The 21,612-nt window shown below is 36.6% G+C and overlaps 1 protein-coding gene across 1 annotated transcript in view; it reads left to right on the top strand.

Moving 5' to 3' along the window:
* Window positions 1–21,592, top strand: part of LOC112050608 (cilia- and flagella-associated protein 44) — a 28,341-nt gene extending 6,749 nt beyond the window's left edge. The window contains exons 15-42 of the mRNA XM_052883608.1: window positions 34–214; window positions 513–678; window positions 1,066–1,169; window positions 1,503–1,608; window positions 1,715–1,887; window positions 2,346–2,555; window positions 2,738–2,848; window positions 7,938–8,106; window positions 8,259–8,432; window positions 8,568–8,765; window positions 8,990–9,125; window positions 9,410–9,509; window positions 9,594–9,696; window positions 10,526–10,645; window positions 10,725–10,923; window positions 11,329–11,485; window positions 11,891–12,029; window positions 12,693–12,895; window positions 13,397–13,625; window positions 14,487–14,591; window positions 15,289–15,396; window positions 15,757–15,911; window positions 16,644–16,793; window positions 18,378–18,519; window positions 19,017–19,170; window positions 19,466–19,591; window positions 20,370–20,503; window positions 21,233–21,592. Of these exons, the coding sequence (XP_052739568.1) occupies window positions 34–214; window positions 513–678; window positions 1,066–1,169; window positions 1,503–1,608; window positions 1,715–1,887; window positions 2,346–2,555; window positions 2,738–2,848; window positions 7,938–8,106; window positions 8,259–8,432; window positions 8,568–8,765; window positions 8,990–9,125; window positions 9,410–9,509; window positions 9,594–9,696; window positions 10,526–10,645; window positions 10,725–10,923; window positions 11,329–11,485; window positions 11,891–12,029; window positions 12,693–12,895; window positions 13,397–13,625; window positions 14,487–14,591; window positions 15,289–15,396; window positions 15,757–15,911; window positions 16,644–16,793; window positions 18,378–18,519; window positions 19,017–19,170; window positions 19,466–19,591; window positions 20,370–20,503; window positions 21,233–21,307 (4,127 nt within the window). The 3' untranslated portion in view covers window positions 21,308–21,592. The remainder of the gene's footprint in view (window positions 1–33; window positions 215–512; window positions 679–1,065; window positions 1,170–1,502; window positions 1,609–1,714; window positions 1,888–2,345; window positions 2,556–2,737; window positions 2,849–7,937; window positions 8,107–8,258; window positions 8,433–8,567; window positions 8,766–8,989; window positions 9,126–9,409; window positions 9,510–9,593; window positions 9,697–10,525; window positions 10,646–10,724; window positions 10,924–11,328; window positions 11,486–11,890; window positions 12,030–12,692; window positions 12,896–13,396; window positions 13,626–14,486; window positions 14,592–15,288; window positions 15,397–15,756; window positions 15,912–16,643; window positions 16,794–18,377; window positions 18,520–19,016; window positions 19,171–19,465; window positions 19,592–20,369; window positions 20,504–21,232) is intronic.
* Window positions 21,593–21,612: the final 20 nt, after the last annotated feature.

Below are 21,612 nucleotides of genomic sequence, written 5' to 3'. Positions count from 1 at the left end.
ATTAAATAATTTGTATTTATTTTACATCTTTAGAGGAAGCTGAAAATACCCCTGGAACTACTATAACATGGGCAGAATACTGTGAAGAAGGCATTTGGGTAATTCAGCAGGGTACAGGAGCATTGCTTTTAGTTAAACCAAAGCATACTAAGATTCTCAAATACGGACCTTTTCCTGGAGCATGGCAGGAAGATATTACGACCATGAAATTTGTGTACGTTGTAATATAATTTAATTTAAAAAAAATACCGGTCAACTTGAGAACCTCCTCCTTTTTGAAGGCTGTTATAATAATTATAAAAATGTTTGATGATCTTAAATATCATTTACTTTTCAGTTTTTAACAGATTTCAAAAAATGAGAAGATTCTCAATTCGTCGGAATTTTAAATCTACCATAAAATCAAAGTCGCTCTTAAATCAAAATCGCTTATTGTAGATGGCGGTATTTATAAGGAAATATTATATTGAAAAAAAAATATTTAGTTACTATTTTATTTATTTTACTTAAAGAAATGAAGGGCGCTATATAGTTGCGGGAACAAACACTGGTTATATCCGAGTACTCCGAATGCCAACTGAAGACGAAGATTCTCCTGAACACCATTATATGACGTGGATGATGGCCCAACAAAAACTGCTCAAAAAACTCAAAGGAAGGCGCCTAGCCAAAGAAGAGGTAACCCCTAAATTCTTATCTTTCTCTTTTATCGCGATTCTCATTAAAATCTTGCTGTTTTTATATACAAACCTCGGAGAATTATACCTACATCAGAAACTTTTTGTTTCATCATGGAGAAGGTATCTAGTGGAGCTTTAATCGAAGTTTTCAGGATTCTAATTAGGAATTAGAATCAGCACCAGTCACCGTGTTGAAAAAGGGGGGTCAAAATGATTCGCTCTAGTGGCAAACTCTTTTCAATGTTACCTTTAATTGCAATACTTAGTAAACACAATCAACGTTACCTTTAATTAGAATATAGAATTAGTAAACACAAAATACCGTCTCAGAATGATAACCTATTAACTCCAGGTTAAAATTGAATTTAATAATTTATCGTTACAGAAACAACCGATTCCTCGTATAGATTTTATTGACAATTATTATCTTCCAATGCACGACCGCTATACAGGTGCTATAACATGTATAGAATTTAGTTCTGATGGCACGTGAGTACAATTCATGGAAAGTTAATAATGCTAGAAAATAAGTAATCATAAGATGTCAATTTTATTTCAAAAGGCTACAAGCATCTTTGGAAATGTCAAGTTCGACTATTTGTAAAGACTAACACCGGTTCGCAAGGCAGGTTCTGTTGGGAAGAGCCGGCAAGAAACTTAACAGTTGGTCTTTTAAAAAATCATTCAACATTATAATTAAGAATAATTCATTATAATTTAAAATCGTTATAACTTCTTTTATTTTTACTTCATGTATGAAGCTGATTCATAGGTTTTGTTTAATCTTTATATCTTGAAAATATTCTTATTTATTATTTATAGGCATCTATATACAAGTGGATCTGATGGTAATATATTTTCGTATGTTATAAATTTCACGGAACCGTTGCTACCAAAATTGCCTTTACCTACTCTGGAAGAGCTGCCAGTAAGTTTAGTACACCAAATAACTTCAGAGACATACCTAATTGCAAAATCAGTTGAAGCTAATTTTAAAATTGTATATTGTATTGTGACTGTTTTTGAATTTTCAGAAATTAGACAAAGTCAAAGAACCGAGTACTGTTGATGGAGAACTAATGTCTCACGAGCAACTTAAGCAAAAAGAAGAATATGATAAAATGATATCAATAGCAAATGCACATAAAAAACGTGTCCGCGATCAACTGGCAGAATTAACTATTGAATATACCAAATTAATCAAAGCGTAAGTGTCTAGCCATCGATATAATAGTACCTAATAAATTGTTGATAAACGCTGCATTAATCGATTTGTGTTCTGACACATCTTGCTCTTGTCATTTAATGATCCATGTTATAGAATTTTGCTTATACTTAGTCAATTTTCTCTTTGTATTAATGCAATTAATAAATTAATTTATATAGTATACTAGGGACCCGGTCAAGCTTCGCTCTGACTTATGTGCACTTCTTCTCTATCCCTAACCTACCCCTATCCTGATTAATAACTCTCCGTAGGAATTATTCTCGTACTTCAAGGAATATTCTAAAAAAATAATTAGCGAAATCGGTTCAGCCATTCTCGAGATTTGCGCTTAGCAATACAGTTCATACATTCATTTTTATAATTAATAAATAATTAACTAATTAAGATAAACATAACAACAACTGCTCTAATAATAATAAAATGTGACGTTTTTTTAGAAACCGAACGTTACCATACTCACAACAAATTGACGTAACGCTTGATCCAAGGCCACTTGTCGTGCAAGAGAAGGAGTTGGATGACATGAAGGCACTCACTCGTCGCAAGTTAGCTCATCAACTAGAAGCGTCTGATCTTGCTCTCCATAAGATGCATTCGAGGAATATTATTCAGCTTGATGTATTTCCATTTACTTTGAAAGCAATACGGTAAGATATCCTAACACCAACAGACCCTACATTTTGATTTTGATTGGATACGATTGGTGTTTTAGCATAATTTAAGATCCTATACGAAGTTATACGTTTGCTATAAAATAATATAAAATTTTAGTGCAAATGAAAAATGCTAATAGCTAATGAATAATCTTATACAAATATTTATTCCGAAGGGATCCCGAAGTTATGATTAGACCTTTGCGTCAGAAGAATCTTTCACAAGCCTTTTATGATCAGCTTGCAGAAGTTTATCAAAAAATGGCTGAAGCATCTTTACGAGGAAGGTACTTATTGCTAATAATTTGAATATGAATTAAGTATTATATTAATTGGACCTACTTATGCAAAACAGAATCAACCCACACGATGACAGTTTTGAGAAAAAGCCATTTTTGTCTAAATTTTGTACACAGTGAAATTGTTTGTAATTTTGAATGAAGTTTATTTACAATATTGTTCCAAATAATTTGCTCTATGTAAACAAATATCATATTGATGAAAATCATTAACACTTTTAATAATAATTAAAGAATAACTCGTTGGTTCCTTTTTGCTAAACTATCTGTGTGTTGGTTGGTTCTTTGTTAATTATCATCATGCCATAAATTTATAGGAAAAAAATGAAAAATCCCATATTTATTTTAAACATATCGATTTATTATTAAAATAAAAACAAACCTTAAATCCTTAGAATTATATATATAATATGAGAATGTTAAAAACTACAAATAAGTTTAATTGAATATCAAAAATAATTTAATCTAAATCCAATTCTATATCAAAATCCGGTTGACCTGAAAAGCCTTCAAGATCGTCTTCTATATCGTCATTTCCGACAAGTTTCACATAAAAATCATGTGAGTCTTGCGGAATCAGGTGTAGCATACTTTTTAAATCCCTTAACTTAGCGTCAGGGACAGGTTTCCCTGTTGGCCAAAGTGGCTCCATTATCGCTTTTGTTATAAAATATTGTCTTCCGCGAACATTTTTTTTAATATTCACTACTTTAAAATCTTCATTCAAATTAGTTTTCATGTAAATTTTGAACATTTCATCCTTTTTAATCATAATTTCTTTAGTTTGAAGCCATGAAACTTTCTCTCCGCCTATCGTTTTCTTTCTATTAATTATATTTTTTTCTAACTTCAACGATGACAAGAAATCTTCATTTTTCATCCTATGTACATGCATTGGATTCGTTTTTTTACAAGTTTTCATAATCTGAATATAATCATCCGGTGTATAGAGCCTCTGTTGCCGCTTTAAGGCACATTCTATCTTTCCAAAATCTGTATCATTTGGGAGAAAGCTATGCCCTGATTCAAGGAATTTTATATTTATCTGCTCTAAAGTTGGATGTTCATTCAACATGGCTTTCAGCATTAATATCAATTTTATATTGCGGTTCTGACCACCACACGAATCGCTCCATAAAATCAGATATTTAACGTTGCTATCAAGCCTTTCTGTGATATGTTTGATGAGGCAAGACCCCACCTCTTGAGCACCTCTGCCAGCTTCTCCTTCTACCCATACATTGCAGTGAGCTTCGTCTTTGCTCCCAGTATGTATACCTAAATTGTATACCCAGAGTTGTCTTTTGTAAAAGACGATATTAGTAGGTATACGCGGTAAAGGTAACGTTTTTTCGAGATCAAAAGTCAGAGTTTCGACTGTGGGATCATCTTTAGCTAGCTTCATGTCAGTTCTCAATTGGTTTTGCAGAGATTTTGCGATTTCTTGATGCGCTACTCGCTTTTGTTCAATGTCAACTCTATTTGAATCTGACGACACTTGAATTTGACTTTCATAAAAGTCACACTTATTACACGTATCTTTTTTAAGAGGCTTGGTACGCAGGTTAAATTTCGTAAAAAACAATTTGTTAACTTTTGCAGCAGACAGTATTCTTACGTCGGCGGTTTTGACTTCATCGCTGTATAGCTCATATATTTTTGATAAAGTCATGTCTGCTCTCAAAAACTTAGCCCCTTCTGTTTTTTCTCGGCGATAGTGAGATACATATGTTGGCAACCTTTTAATAAGGTTAATCAAGAACTCCTCGCTTTCAGGAGATGCTCTATTGTAACCGCCATGCACACCACGATTATCTGTAATGCAACTGCCTGATCGCATCTTACAAAGCGACGTATTTATTCTTTTTGCCGACGTTTGTAATGTTTTAACAAACATATCTCTACAAACTGATACACCATCTAGAAAATATTAACGTGAGTAAGACTTTTTCTTTGAAACTTTGGTTTTATTGTCAGTTGCTACGTAATGACGCTTCACTGGTTGCTCTTTTATTAAAGCAGTTAAAAACATATTTTGCGCATTATAAGATCCTAGGGAATAAAACTTTTTAACTTGGTCCAATCTCTTTTCTACTGATACATTTTCGTGGCACATTTTTAGGCAACTGCATTGAAAATCTATAAATTTTTTAGGACTGACTATCTTTTTCCTCGAGTTGACATAAGACAAATTTGTGTACTTTCGTTTCTTCCTTTCTTCCCGCGATATCCCACCATATTTTGGCTTTCGGCCTTTTTTTGGCCTTCCCATGGGCTGTATTCCAGTTACTAATGATTCAGTTTCGTGAACAGAAACAGCTCCTATGCGTAACCTATCATTAGTAGCATTACCATTGTCAGATATTATAGCAAATTCTAAAATAGAAGCCATCTCATTATCGACTTGCGCAATTTCTTGTTGAGCACAATGAGGTCCTAAACTGATTGATTCTGGTTGATAACTAGCGATCTCCTTTATACCGTTAGGTATTTGGTTGATTTCTACATGTGCAGTACCAGATATCAAAGAAATTGAATCATTAGAGCTATCATCACTCGAGCCATAATTCGCATTGGCACAGTAGTTAGGATCTCTTACCGAATCATCGCTATCAATAAATAATGGAGTTTCGCTACTTCTCAAGCTTACGATCGTTGATGTATCAGATACACTTTCAGTGTTCGGATAGTAGTTATCCGTTGCATCAGCTAAAATATGAAACAAAGACGCCATTTCTGGAGACATAGGAGGAAGCGGTGAAACACTTTTTTCAGCAGAAATCTCGGTAAGTGATTTTGAGGTTAGTAAAGCATTATTGATATCTGCCCATAAAGCTGCAGAAGTTTCGTTACTTTTAGCAATGACTGGACGTGGGGTCAGCGGTGAGTATGGAGGTGGTTCTATGCTCTTTTCAACAGCTGTTTCAATATCATGACCATCAGTATCAATAGAAGTAAGTATTGTTTCATTTTCCTTCACCAAATTAGTAGCTAAAGACAGCGGAGGAGGCAAAGGACACTGGCAAGCTTCAGCAGAGACGGTAAGTAATGTAGCAGAAAAATTAGGATCGGATATAGCTCCATCACCCCCTTTGCAATTCGTTTTTTCATGCGGATTATTAACCTCACCATGCGTACTACATCTTCTTCGCTTGCGCAGCAAATCTAAAATAATAGCCCGCTTTTAATCAAAAATTACAAATTTAAACATGCCTATGTAGTCAATTAAGCCTTTTCCGTAATTTATGGTGATCGCACACTTATCCGAACCAAACACGTCGAATGAATCGAAGTCAAGGAAGCTTTGCACACATATAGCAGAAGCTTTCCGCACCTAAATAATCGACCACGCCGAAAAGAATTAATGAAGAAGTAGTACTCGCGTTTTGCTATATTCCACGCCACTGTCAGAATGCGAGCATATTCGGTCGATTCTGATCGATTCGCCCGAGCCTAATTTGTTGATAATCTAGAATTTCCGGGGGTTCTTCCAGATTTGGACGAATCGAATCGGTGGTATGCGGGTGTGCGAGGTTTCATAGGATTTCAAATAAAGAATTCTAAAATTCGTTTCGTTCGGCCCGTCGTTGCGTTCGGCTGAGACAAATGTGCGTTCACCTTTAGAATGTTATTTAATTTATAATTTGAAAAATAGGCTTTTTATTTTAAAAAATCTCTAATAATATTATATGCGAAAGTAACTTCACTATCTTTCTGTTAAGCTGAACTGAAATGTAGTAAAGTCTCTTTTTCGGAGAAGTACCTACTAAAGCAACAGCACGCAAAAAAAGGCATTCAAAATGCAAAATATACAGAAATAACATAAACAATACCTGAAGAAACCTGGATTGGACTGCTTGACCTAGAGTTATCATAAAAATCTGAAAAAGGAATAATATATACTGAGCAAAGTAGTTTAACATTACTGTCTATAATGTAAATACACATATTATTATGAATGTTAATGAACATTAATATGATCCGGTTTGTTGAAAACATGATGTAGTTATAGTAGAACCGTGCCACAAACTGAAGAGATGAATAAGTAAAAAATTTCAAGAAACAACAAAAACTTTTTATAACCTTAAAATTATTTACGTACCTTGATTGTCGTTCTCTTTATTATCTGAATGGTTTAGGCAGCTAGAAATCATAGTTTGTATCCTGGTGTTCACTCTCTTCATTGTTGGAAACAATAAATCAATTATTACAATTTTATTAATCACACAACGTAGACGCACCGAACGCTCCAGTTTTTTGACACAGTGTTGCCACTGTCAATATTATTTAACTACTATAAAGTTTAGAAAGAGTTGTCATGTCATATTCATACCAAAACTTATCACAAAAAATATAAAAACTAGTGAATTCCAATAGTGTATGTAGGTATCTCTGACTTGGACGAATAATTTTATCAGAGTTTATTATACAACACAGATTCAAAGGACATAACTCCTTAGATGTTATATCAACAAGGAATATCAACAAGGAATCAAGTAATGTGAGTCTTTGTAAATAATTACGATTATGCCTATTTTAATATGCAAACAAGAACCAACCTGCATGGTTCTACTTTTTTGATTAAAAAATAAAAAATGCAAAGGACCATGTAGTACGAGTCTTATTAAAAAAACTAAATTCAACAATTTTTTACGATTGTTGGGTGACTATGGGGCATGGATCTTGTTAGTTTATTGAACACCTGCGGTTATGTTGGTTGATAACTTTGTCATAGAAATGTTTTGTTCTGTCAAAATTGTCAGATCATTTTGATCTTTACAGGGTCGATAGAAGCCTCATTTTTGAAAGCTTCTGTGTCCTTAACTCGATTTTGGCATTTGTGTGGATTGGTTCCTGCTTGCATAAGTAGGTCCAATTGTAGAAATTATATGTATAATTCTTGATTATATTTTTTCACGCTTACCTCAGGAATTTAAATTTATTCGTACTAATCGAAATTGAAAAACGGTAAGTATGAATATGAAAACGAACAAATTGAAAAACGAGCTTTTGATAGCAGCTATTTTATTTAAACATAGTTTATCTATGTAACATTTTAAATTTTTATAACATCCAGGCGAGCCGAATCAACGACATTAAAAGCAACTGCTAAAAGGATGTCCTGGGGTCCACCTCGCGTTGCATCCTTCTTACTAGGCTTGCCGCCAAATCCACCTCATCCTTTAAAAAAGGCTTTGCGAAACTATTATCAAAGGATAAATCGACACCACATACAATTTATTGAGGTAACACAAATTAATAAATCGACATATTAACATCTGTATACGTTGAAATTTAACAAATTACGTTATTTATTTAGCTACTAATTTTATTTAATAAGCATTTAAATTGTGTATTCAATAGGTACACTTACTAAAACTAATGTTACGTTTTTAAGTGGCAAGAACATTTATCTCGTAAACCAGACCCAAACGCAATGCCACCAGGCGCCGCAGAAGCACTCAAAGAAGCTGAAGAAACTATAGGTAATCGAGTTCTTAAAACAGAACCGGATTACGTTGCATCACAAGGACATAATACACAACTTCGCATTTGTATGGCCCGAAAAGAGGTATATCCATTAATCCATTAGCCTCTTAACATAGATGGATAATTGTACGTAATGATTGTAATAAAGCTAAGTGGAACAAAATTCTAAAGTATCATTTCTGTAGTTAAAAAAAAATAACTATGGAACTCTTTTCAGATCTACGATAACAAGCGTGCTTTTAACGAGATGGTACTGAAACTCCGAGAACGGAAAGTTTGGCTTGTATCAAAAATGCAAGACATCGGAAGGCGATTAGGAGAAATACGTGTTGAGATTCCACATAAGCTAGCTAAGCCACCACCAGTTGTACCACACATTGACGACAATTTAGAATTTCCCGAAAACAACCTAGAGGTTAATATAATATTTAAGCAACGCTTAGAACTTATCAAAATAACGATGATAACGTTCCCTATAATATTACATTTGCTTTCACGTCTTTGTCTAATAAAAAGGACTCCTACTTCATTCCCAAAGGCATCTTGACTTTAACTTTTGATGACCAAAACTTAATCATTGGTTGAAATTGAAAATACTCAATGTAACTTAAAATACTTTTAAAATTAAACAATCCCCAGATAAAACCTGAAGTAATAGTTACGCTGGGACAAAGACGGCAAACGATGAGAAAACCTGAGGAACGTAGAAAGTCTACGTTGTATCCACAACCGCGGGTTCGACAGTCAAGAGTTCCATTATTTGTCCCAATTACTGGTTTGTTATCATATTACTATTTAGAAATTAGATAATTCTAAGATGCAGATCTTATCGAGCTGTTCTATACACCTTTGATCGAAGCGATCAAAGGCGTGTAGAACAGCTGGACGCAATACGCCATTTAAAGAAGTCCAGACCGAAGCCTTCTTGTGTCTACTACTACAACAGTAGTGGATGAAATCCAAGTTTTGCATTTGACAACCATTTTACAAATGGAGGACCATTTTATAAATAAACTAGCAACATTACTTCACATCATACGTTTACTTTTCATTGCACAGAATCTCGACCGTTAATTGCTTCATGGGATGTGTTGAAAATGAAGCAAGATCAAGAATCATCAGCTATCGAAGTAGAAATACGTGAACGACGTATTGAAAGGTACTAAAGATAAGTAATTTAATATATTTAATAATTGTTATACTTAAGTGATTATTGATTAGTTTCATAATATTATTTTACTAGGCACCTTTATGAGCAAGATATGCTGCTAGTAGATGCTGCAGTATTGGTTCAAAAATTTGACTCTCAACTTGAACATCTTCAAAGGGAACGTATTCGAGTACAAGTGAGTATTCTTCTCATTGTTCATGAAACCGTTCAAGAGTGAACTGAAATTATCTATACTAATATTATAAAGCTGAAGTGTTTGTTTGTTTGTTTGATTGATTGAACGCGCTAATCTCATGAACTACTTGTCCGATTTGAAAAATTCTTTCAGTGTTTGATAGCCTATTTATCGAAGAAGGCTATATATTATCCCCGTATTCCCACGGGAACGGGACCCACGCGGGTAAAACCGCGCGGAGTCAGCTAGTATAAATATAAAAAAGCAAGCTTCCTTAAAAGCACAAACAGGAAAAATAACATTTTAATATTTTCTACCTACTACTGATCAGTATGCCCAGTGGATATGACCTCTGCCTCCGATTCCGGAGGGTGTAGGTTCGAATCCGGTCCGGGGCATGCACCTCCAACTTTTCAGTTGTGTGCATTTTAAGAAATTAAATATCACGTGTCTCAATCGGTGAAGGAAAACATCGTGAGGAAACCTGCATACCAGAGAATTATCTTAATTCTCTGCGTGTGTGAAGTCTGCCAATCCGCATTGGGCCAGCGTGGTGGACTATTGGCCTAACCCCTCTCATTCTGAGAGGAGACTCGAGCTCAGCAGTGAGCCGAATATGGGTTGATGACAACGACGACTGATCAGTTTAAAGGCGATGCAAAGTCGGTATATGTATTAATTCATTATTCTTGGCATTTCAAAATATTTTGGTTTCTCGGACAGCGTTTTTTCATGTGGTCCTCTTAAAAAGGACTCCTCCGGTATTTTCATCTGTTGAAAACCCATAAAATATGCAATCTACTTTTATCAATTATTCAAAATATTAAAGGAAAACAATCAATTGCTGGAACTACATTTGTATCAACTACATCGAGAGATGAGTGTACTAAATCGCTTTGAAGCACACGAAGATCGCCTGGCAGAAAGAGTTTACGCAAAACTAATGCAGGTAATTAAGCTTTCACATATAGAGTTTAATATCATAAATGTAGTCTACTACTTTTACGCATTCTAATTTGCTTTTAAAGGTCCGTGGTGTTAATGATCAGATCATGGATTGCCAACATCGCATAGAAGAACATAAAGCTGAGAAGGAAAGTCTAGATTCGGCATGTCAAGATTTACAAAGGCAATTTAAAAAACTAGTGCAAGATAATAAGTTTGCAGATTTCCTTCGTAGAATATTTAAAAAGAAGTATCGTCCACCGCGTGACCATGATGATGACGGTATGTTAGCAGTAATTGGGTATTTTATTATGTAAAAAAAACTAGAAATAAATACTATATCTTGACTAACAGTTTATGAAGTTGTAAGAGTAATAAGTAAAAATTTCATCAATAGAAATGTCCTTGCCAAAAATATCAAGCACATCTAAACTAATATTATAAAGTTGAAGAATTTGTTTGTTTGTTTGTTTGATTGAACGCGCTAATCTCAGGATCTACTGGTCCGATTAGAAAAATTCTTTCAGTGTTAGATAGCCCATTTATTGAGGAAGGCTATAGGCTATATTTATCTCCGTATTCTTACGGGAAAAGGAACCACGCGGGTGAAACCGCGCGGCGTCAGCTAGTTATTAATATCTAGGTAATTTTGATTTGAAAATAAAATATTTCCCATTTTGAATGCAGAATCGTCTGAATCTGAGTCAAGCTCGTCCTCCAGTGAGGAGGATGAGGCCAGCTTGGACAGTCGGGACATTGGACCTATACGTCTGGACCCCAACATTTGTCCAGAAGGCTGTGATGTTGATATCTATAATAAGACTTACGATCTTCGAAATACCCGGTAAGCTTCTTCAATATAGTTTACGTTTAAGATTGATCTCTTTTACTTTGAACTTTTCGACTACTTTAAACTTTTTTAGGGTTCCGTAGTCAACAAGAAACCCTAATAATTTCATCATGTCTGTCCGTCCGCAGTTTAGCTCGGAGACTATTACTGTTGCTAAGACTCCACTCTGACTGTCTGTTACCAGACAGTTCCTATCTCTTATGCTGTGATAGTCAGTTAGTACTTAAATATTTTCACAGATAATATATTTCTGTTGCCGTTAACTAAAAATTCTAAAAAACAGGATAAAATAAATGTTTAAGGGGGCACAAAATACACGTGATTTTTATAGATAACGGTGGTCGACTCGCACTTGGCTGGTTTTATTTGACACTAAATCAATTTTTAATATTGTTTTAGACACAAACACGAGCAAGATATGATAGAACAAGATCGACTTGTTGAGCTTTTAAAACGAGACATCGAAGCACATAACAAAGTTAAAAGAAAGTTCTCTGTACAACTAGAAAAACGCAAGCAAGAGTTGAGAGAATTTATGGTACGTTTTAATAAGACAGAAGTTAAACCACAAATCTTATTAACAATAATTGTTGATATTAGTTCCTGCTAGACACGACGATCATCTGGTTAAAGCTAAAAAGGAAAGAGTATTAAATTACATGGACCTTGCTCACGAGATTAACTTCATTTGGAAAGTTAAGTCAACTGTTATTATTCCGATAGTTGTTTCAGTCAATCGTCATATAACGAAAAGCTTCGACAAACGCTTTAATTTTTTTGCTTGACTGTTGAGTAAGTCGGATCGGATACAGAAGGTCAGGAAGTTCCTCACTTTGGAAGCCATGGACACTCAAATCTCCTGCAGCGGGAGGGCTGGAACTTTTTATAATTTTGTAACAGTGTTATAATTTTTTTTCCTAGAGAGAATAATCCTCATGGACACCCGTTTGGTTCGTGCCGGACTCCTACCGGCTACCTACCACCAACGTTACAGCCTCTTTCACTTTCCGAGTTTCCTGTCATCCTTTATTTTCATAAAATTTTCTAAATTAAGTCCCGTTTTTCACCTGATTCTAACATTATATTTATTAAATTTTCCATCGTTATTTAATGTCCTAGTTCTTTCTTCTCTCTTTCTCCAACATCATCAGTGCATGCATTTGGCGCAGCTCCTTTTTTAAACCCGTGTTACTTGTTCAAGATGGAGAAACAAAGCTGTATGAATGACGTAGATCAGGTTGTAATACTGCGTTACGAGCAAATACGAGCAGCTGCATTGCGAGGTTGTACCGGGCCTGGTGGACTCTCCAAAACCGTAGTTTTTCCGGAAAAGATGCTTAGTAAACTACGCAACAGAGTATTAGAGTTGCAGGATGAAATCAAACAACAAAAGCAACGACAGAAGTACTTATTATTTCTTATTAGTTACTATCGAGTAGTTCGATATAGTCCAATGCGAACTTTATGACGTCTTGGAAATAAGCTGCGGATATAGCTACGCGCATATCGTACCTAAAGTACCTACACTATCTTTAGTGCTAGCCCGGGATGCTAAATTTGCAGATACTGAATCATACATACTGAATACATCATGGGGACCGATTAGATTTGGTAAATTATATTATAGGAAGTTTATTGAAATAGTCAACTGAACAATTTTTTATGGCGCGCGAGGAGTGATGCCATGTCGCCGCAATTTTGCGGCTGACACCTATCTATATCTTGCACAGCTAAGCGCACGATATTCGGAAATGTCATAAAGATTGCTTCCGATTCGTTCAACTTACCTACCAGATCGCTTACACCAGATAATGAAGCTGTTATTATCTTTTCAGTTCCCTATTTAAAATTTTAAATTAACAGAATCACGTTGTTTGGTTTATGTTACCTGCTTTTGCTTTTCAGAACAAATCGCACACATCTATTTCGGATGAACGTAGACATCCGTGCAATGGAGGACCGCGCTGCGGAGCTCAGTGCACAGATGCGTGACGTTTTAACCCGTAAGCTGGGCAAGCCGCGGCGTGTCGACCGCACTCTTGATGAATTGTTACGGCAACTCGCCAAACGGCACAAGTTCAAGGCCACTTTTGCGTCTGTGCCGCAACTTCTGTCACAAGTTACTACGTGGAGGGTAAAAACTAAAATTTTTAACGGGCGATAATATTTGGGGATTTTGCACACTATGTTTTTAGACGCGTTTTTGATGAGTGCGTCCTGTGCATAACGTATATTTTTGTGTGCATTCGTATAGCTACAAAGGAGTGATTACAGTGATACAAACGCAAGGATCGTGTCCAAAGATTGTATAATTTACTCGTTTAAAAACAGCGCGTACAGAGGCTCTTACTTTTAAAGAGCAGTTTCCAATAAAATATACTATCTATACAATATTTGGTACAATTTTCTCTCTCGAAATTGGTTATTGGCACTATTTCGTGAAAATTCTATTCTATTTCCATACCATTTAATGTACAGAAGTGGGTGCGAGAAGAATACCGGCAAAATCTCTCAAGCTCATATTGAGCGGGGTAAAGAGAACAACATGAGCGAAGAAAGAAATGTTAATTAGTTTTAAAAGAATTCCTTATGCTAGCCACAAACGGTCAATAATTATTCTCACGTTTCTGACAAAAACGGCAGTACCCACGCCGCATACTATACAAGTCATGTACGCAGTCATGACTTGTATAGTATGCGGCTAACTAACACACGATCAATTATAGTCGTGGGTGCTACAGAAATGTGAGAATAATTAACCGTTTGTGGCTAGCATTAACCATCACCCTCGGTCATAAGTACTGGGCTCTGCTCAAAGCTTTTTTCTCGACCACACAATGGACCCGGTGAATCCATAATTTTGTAATGAAACCTTGAATTTAATTACGAGTATAGCCAACAATGTATGCATGTGTTTAAATTTACGATATTTGTAGTGTACCTATTGTAAAATAATTTCAATTTGATTTAATTTCAATGTCGAATTAATTTATAGGAACGTTACAGTAAGCTGGAACAAAAGTATCTCACAGTTATAAACCGTTACTCTGATCGTCTTCGATTGGCGGCCGCTCTGCAAGCCGATATATATCCACAAAAGGTATGGGAATTCAAATCTTAATATATCTTTTTAAAATAGTTAATTAAACCTATGCGTCCAGTATAACCCGCCGTGCGTGATTCCCCCACCCTCACGTATTGTAAATCAACTCTGAAAAATATGACTCTTCTTTAATCGTTATCAAATTAAATTTTAATTCTGGAATAGACGACTTTGTGTGACTTTGTAGACATATTGAGTACCCTACCTGTTATTTTCTAATATAATAATCTTCTACTACTATATAATTATTACATTATATTACTCGAAGCGTATCTACTCAAGGATACGAATTTTTAGTGTCGCCGCACACAGGCCACGCGCGACAGCCACAAACGCCGCTACAAGAAGCAAGAAGGAGCAACAAAAGTAACTGAAGCGCGCGACAGCTACTTGTTGCCGGTGGTCGACACTTGTGGTCGGTGGCTGCTACTTTTTAACCCATCATTTAGTGGCCGGTGCGGGCCACAAGAAGCGAGCAGCGACGGTTATAGCGTGTGGCGGCCACCGGCGTCAACCGTGTGCATAAAATGTATGAAAACAACAGGAAATACGCCGGTATATTTCCTGCAGTTTTGTGTGTGTTTGTGTTTGTGGCCCGTGTGCGGAACCCCTTAATTACCTACCTAGATAACTCCTAATGGGCCTTATATACTAATAAATACAAGCCCTACGATTAATAATTTTGTTGAAACAGTCACCAAAAGATCCATCTATAATGGCGGGAGGCTACGAGCCGAAGCAATACCAACGTGACGTGGTGAGACTACGTATCATACGTTCCCAACAACAACAACAAATTAAGGTAGGTATAAATATTTTCTACATCCCGAAGTTTACCTTTGGTTAATAACCCATATTCGGCTCACTGTTGACCACTAGTATCCTGTCAGAATGAGAGGAGTTAGGCAAGTACTTAGTCCAATGCGGATTGGCAGCCTTCACACACACAGAAAATGAAAAATTCTCAGGTATGCAGGTATCCTCGGGATGTCACGTGTCTCAAACGGTGAAGGAAAACATCTTGAGGAAACCTACATACATTTCTTAATTCTCTGCGTGTGTGAAGTCTGCTAATCCGCATTGGGCAGGGGAAGACTATTGGTATAACCCCTCTCATTCTGAGAGGAAATTCGGGTTGATAATGACGAAACAACTGTCACAGGCACTTGAAGAAGAAATCCAAAGTTTGCGTCACAAACCGTTCGCACACATTGCTTCTCCGCCGGCGTGGTCTCCGCCAGAGTCCGACCGCTCGCAAATATACCTCCACATGGTTCGAACGTCGCCGAGAGCGCGCCGACACAAGTACTTTCCTATGTAAGTACATACAAATCCATACACCATACTTTTTTTTTATTCTTTACAAGTTAGCCCTTGAATACAATCTCACCTGATGGTAAGTGATGATGTAATCTAAGAAGGAAGCGGGCTAACTTGTTAGGAGGAGGATGAAAATCCAAACTCCTTTCGGTTTCTACACGACATCGTACCGGAACGCTAAATCGCTTGGCGGTACGTCTTTATCGGTAGGGTGGTAACTAGCCACGGCCGAAGCCTCCCACCAACTAGACCAAATAAGAAAATCCTCAATCAGCTTAGCCGGGGATCGAACCCAGGACCTCCGTCAATAACCATACCATGCATACCACTGCGCCACGGAGGCCGTCAAAAACTTAAAAGCGATTTACCATATTTAAATGCGTAAATAAGTCTATCTGTCCGTTACCTTTTCACAATAAAATAAAAAAATTGTGTTTTATTACAAAATAGGTAATTCAAATAATTCCGACCATTTCCATGTAACACACGCCTTTATTTATCCTTGCATTTTAGGATTTTAAAGTTTAGTTACGTCATAATTATAAGGATACAAGGGACAGGTTTAAAGGTCTATATTTTACAAAATAAATTGTTATTTGAACATTTTTAATTAATTTTCAGTAAAAATAAATTTATCCCCAGAATTATGATAAATACAGATAGGTACTCCCCAGCAAAAATTAAAACAATCTTAATTTAATAATAAATACCTATTACTTTAATGTATAGAACACCTCTGGGATCACACGTGAAGTTAGTGTACGAAGTGAATTTAATGAAGCTTCTTTACGATTGTTTGGACATGATGAGAGTGTCGAGGGACGAAGCCGATGTACTTTTGCAGGATCTCACCAACGAGTTACCAAAAATTTTATCTGGGTATGTATATTTAAAACTAACTCCATTCACTCTCGTACTCACCACTGTACCGCTCAGAAATGACTATGCCGTCATTTTTAGACAGCTTAGAGTTATTTTTAACCGACTTCCAAAAAGGAGGAGGTTCTACGTTCGGCTGTATGTATGTTTTTTTTTTTTTTTTATGTATGTCCAGCGATAATTCCGTCATTTGTGGACCGATTTTGAAAATTCTTTTTTTGTTTAGAAGGGTTTGATTCCAGGGTGGTCCCATTTTTTTCATGTCAGGATCTGATGATGGCATCTTGGAGAAATCGAGGGGAACTTTCGAAAATCGTAGAGACGGCTAGTGCGATTGTTAGTGTTTCCATAAGGTATTTTAAATCAATACAATTTTATGAAGGTCTGGAGTTGGTCTGATGATGGAGCCGAAACACAGACGATGGAACTCGTCAACGATTTACAGCAGATACCTTTTGTTTGGGCTTGATTTATTTGTATTGATGAGAACTTTCCACCTAGATGGGTTGTGACTGTGTTAAGGGTCTGATGATGAAGACGAAGCACAGTTAAGAGAACTCCTCAACGGCTCACAGTAGCTACCTTGTGTTTGGACTTGATAAATTTGTATTGTTGAGAACTTTCCATCTAGATGGGTTGTGACTGTATTAGGGATCTGGTGATGAAGACGAAGGATAGTTAAGGGAACTCCTCGACGGTTCATAGTAGCTACCTTGTGTTTTGACTTGATAATTTTGTATTGATGAGAACTTTCCACCTGGATAGGTTGTGACTGTATTAGGGGTCTGGTGATGAAGATGAAGGAGAGTTAAGGGAACTCCTCGACGGTTCACAGTAGCTACCTTGTGTTTGGACTTGATAAATTTTATATTGATGAGAACCTTCCACCCCTATGGATAGTGACTGCACAGGGGGTCTGGTGATGAAGACGGAGGACAGTCACCTTTCACGTTTTTCTGAATATTCATATTACGAGTGGATAAAGGGGGAGTGAAATTTTGTATATGAGTTAAGGTAGTATTTTTAAAATTGGGATTGTAGGACTTAGATACTTATCATAAGAAAATAACGTTTCAACTAATTGCTTATTAATTTTTGTTCACACTCAGTAGGTGTGCTAACACTAAAAATTAAAAAATAAAAATTTTAATAAAAAAAATTCAACCGACTTCCAACTCAAAAATTAACCTAAACTAAAAAGCAAAAAATAACATCTTATCTATGTGCTACCTTCTGATCAGTTTGAAGGCGGTGCCAATCCAGTGTCATGTTTTAATTAAAGCCGTTTCTGAAAGAACCACAGAAATTTTGTAATTTAAACGGCTTGAATTAAAACATCACTGGCTTGGCACCGCCTTCAAACTGATCAGAAGGTAGCACATAGGTAAGATGTTATTTTTTGCTTTTTAGTTTAGGTTAATTTTTGAGTTGGAAGTCGGTTAAATTTTTTTTATTAAAATTTTTCTGATACAGTAACAATCTAAGAGTTATTCATGTTGGTTCATTTCACATGTAATTTTTGTTCAAGTGCTTGTAGTCTATAAAACAAACTTTTGTTGAAACAAAATGACCTTTACTTTTCAGTGAAAAAACCCGCTTCGAAGTCATAGATGAGTTGGTCCGAAAATGGTTGCTCAAATACGGTGGTGATCCTCGCCTTTACAAGAAACAAACGCGTGCATTCGATGCTCTTGCAACTTTAGCCGATCGGCTCATTCAGCAACACGTAATGAAATTTTGTTATATTTAACCCACACACTGCACTTTTTTCTGATTGTGTAATGCCGTAGGCTCCTTAATAGCACCTCAACATCACCGGGGGTTTAATAGGGCTCGAAAGCAGAAGCAGAAGATATGGGCGTAACGACTCCCTAAGAGCGTCTCAGAGACTCGGACCTCGGCTTTGATTGCAATTCTGGAAGGGTGTTTTGGCCTGAGTGAATCATTCCGAGCCCTCGAGATCTTGATTTAAAAACCCACTACTGGGTGACATCAGATATCTGGGAGTTCGCCTTCGCTGGCGAAGACGCACGAGTGGGAAGTAAAAAGACGTGTTCCAATTTCGTCCGTGCGAGGGCGAGTAAAAAGTAGGTATACGAAGTGTAGCGATTACTTGCGTGAGTACAACAGTTTGACCAACAACGCAAAGAGCAGGAGGCTGCAGCATTAACCTAGCTACTAAACCATGTCAATAAATAAACGTAGGTTTCGGTAAAATCACAGGTTCAAGAAATGGAAGGACTGGATGCAAAAGAACATGAAGTAATGCAATCGATCGAGACAGCTTTGAAGGATGTAGCTGGTATGCAGTCTTTACGAGAACGACTCGGTCCAGCCCTCGCCACTTTATTGCATACTACGCAATCCGCTGAATTGGGTACGTATATTAGGTACCTACCTACGTCGGTGAAATGACGTGACGATGTTGAGCCATGATAGCCCAATGGATATGACCTCTGCCTTTGATTCGGAGGGCGTAGATTCGAATCCGGTTCCTTCGCTAAAGGGGAAGGGTAGGGTAGGGGTAGGGGTAGGGGTAGGGGTAGGGTAGGGATAGGGTAGGGGTAGGGTAGAGGTAGGTTAGGGTAGGAGGGGTAGTTGAAAGTATACAACGACTTTCACGCGGACGAAGTCGCTGGCGTCCGCTAGTCTAAACATAAATCTCATTACAGAAGGCGAAGAAACTATAACAATGGCGATGACTTCCTTAGTGCAGTCCCTTATCAATGAAGAACATCCTCTTACAGCACATTCTATTGATGCAATTGAAGTTTTTGATGTTGTTGAGGATCTTAAAGGTACCTATAATTATTATTATTTTTTTTAATACTTAAGTATAAACTAATGGTTTTAACATTAGATTTGTATGTTTTTTGTAGGACTATGACGATTTTACTTGCCACATTTCTAGGTCGTTCTAGGTAGTTCTAGGTCAACGGAAAATAGTTATGAGTTTTCGTTCCATTGAGTGTCGAAATACCTATACGTTGGCCTATCCCTATAAAGGCCGTAGGTATCTATTGTAATATAAAGAAGTTTGATTTTTCACAACTTCATGGGACCGTAGATCTTAGTAGGTAAACAGTTAAATGTCAATTACCCCGACTCATTTCCGAAATAAAGGGTTTTGACAAACATACTGACAAAAAACTGATCTTAAAAAGATTCTGTTTTTTGTTTTTAAATAAGGGACCCTAAAAACAATGCAAAAAATAAAGTCGGATATTTTTTCTACTCAAGCATGTGATAGGTAGGTACTAGGTATAATAGATAATACCTACTATAATAAATAATAATATGTACCTACTTAATAATTAATCCGTGATAGTCCAGACTCCAGTATATGACCTATGCCTACGGATTCCGGAGGCTGTGGGTTTGAATCCGGTCCGGGCCATACACCTCCAACTTTTCAGTTGTGTGCATTATAAAAAATTAAAATATCACGTGTCTCAAACGGTAAAGGAAAACATCGTGAGGAAACCTGCATACCAGAGAATTTTCTTAATTCTCTGCAGCGAGCCGAATACGGGTTTGATACCGAATAAATAATCTTTTACTCAAAACCTATTATAGATTGTGGAATAAATGCGCCAGTTGACGAGTTGGAGAACGTAGTGAAGCTAGCAATAGACTGCCTTCGAGCGCAGATAGTTAGCCCTGAAGAGGAACGGCGTCTTGAAAAGGACGTGCAAGAAGCTCTGCAAGTGGTAAAAACATAGTTTTAAGGCAGGCATCCACAGATCCGCATAGTACTTATATCATTACGGGGTTTTTTAATTTTTAAAGTAGATTCGTGCGATCTGTAGGTAGGTACGATGCGGATCAGGGGACGCACTTGCATGACTTTCTGTACATACAAAGAATAGTACAATCCGTTTGATGCGATGCGACGTATGCGAATCTGTGTACGCCTACCATTACCTACTCTCATTTCCTATTTCAGTAAAGACCGAGAGCTCGTACCTAATAACCAGACACACTTACCCCATTTTAAGAAGCCTATGCTCTTACCATTAGTAAGTTGGCAAGTACCTACGTTGGCCAATTATGGAGTTTGGCTTGGATCATTTAAACATCATGCAGCCAATGTATATTGTCGCATTGTAGATACCTACTTAAAACATCTAGGTACTGAATATATAGGTGAACAATTTGATTGTTTGTTTGATTTGAATAAGCTTTGAAACTAGTGAACCGACTTGAAAAATTCTTTCACCATTAGAATCCTACATTATCCTTGATGAACTTAAGCTATATTTTATCCCCATAATCCCACGGGAACGAGAACTACGCGGTTTTACTCCCATGGCGTGTCGTCTGCTATAAATTTTACCCAGGACAGATGGCTAGACAATAAAAATGCTAAGGGGTAGGTATTCGATAACCTTTCTAGTGTCGAGAGTCCGTTTTAATTAAGTCATGTAATTATATTCCAGACTTCGCTAGCTTCAAAGATGTCATCGAAATCGGATTTAAGAGACAAGACTAGTAAAGGACAAGAAAAAAAATAGTACATTAATTTAAATTCAATGTTTCAAATTCAAAACCTATTTAAATAATATAGGTACCGAGTACATGCTAAAGAAGAATGTCCAAGTGACTAAGGAGATATGTGACAGAATGAAATAAAACTTAATTTCAACAAAGCAGAACTAGTAGGCTCCTACCTTTGATTGGGCAGAGAGAAGAGGGGACTCCCCATTAAGCCTAAGCCCGTTTTAAGCCTAAGCCAGTTTCAGAAGTCTCGGGATCTGCTTGAAGTTTTTCCCTCTGCCCAGTACCTACTCGGCAGCCGTGACATGTTAAATAAAACAAT

Source organism: Bicyclus anynana, chromosome 9 (genome assembly GCF_947172395.1).
Source record: "Bicyclus anynana chromosome 9, ilBicAnyn1.1, whole genome shotgun sequence".
In the NCBI taxonomy this organism is placed as follows: domain Eukaryota; kingdom Metazoa; phylum Arthropoda; class Insecta; order Lepidoptera; family Nymphalidae; genus Bicyclus; species Bicyclus anynana.
Note: the sequence above shows the minus strand (reverse complement) of the source record. Positions and strands in the feature narration are given on the sequence as shown.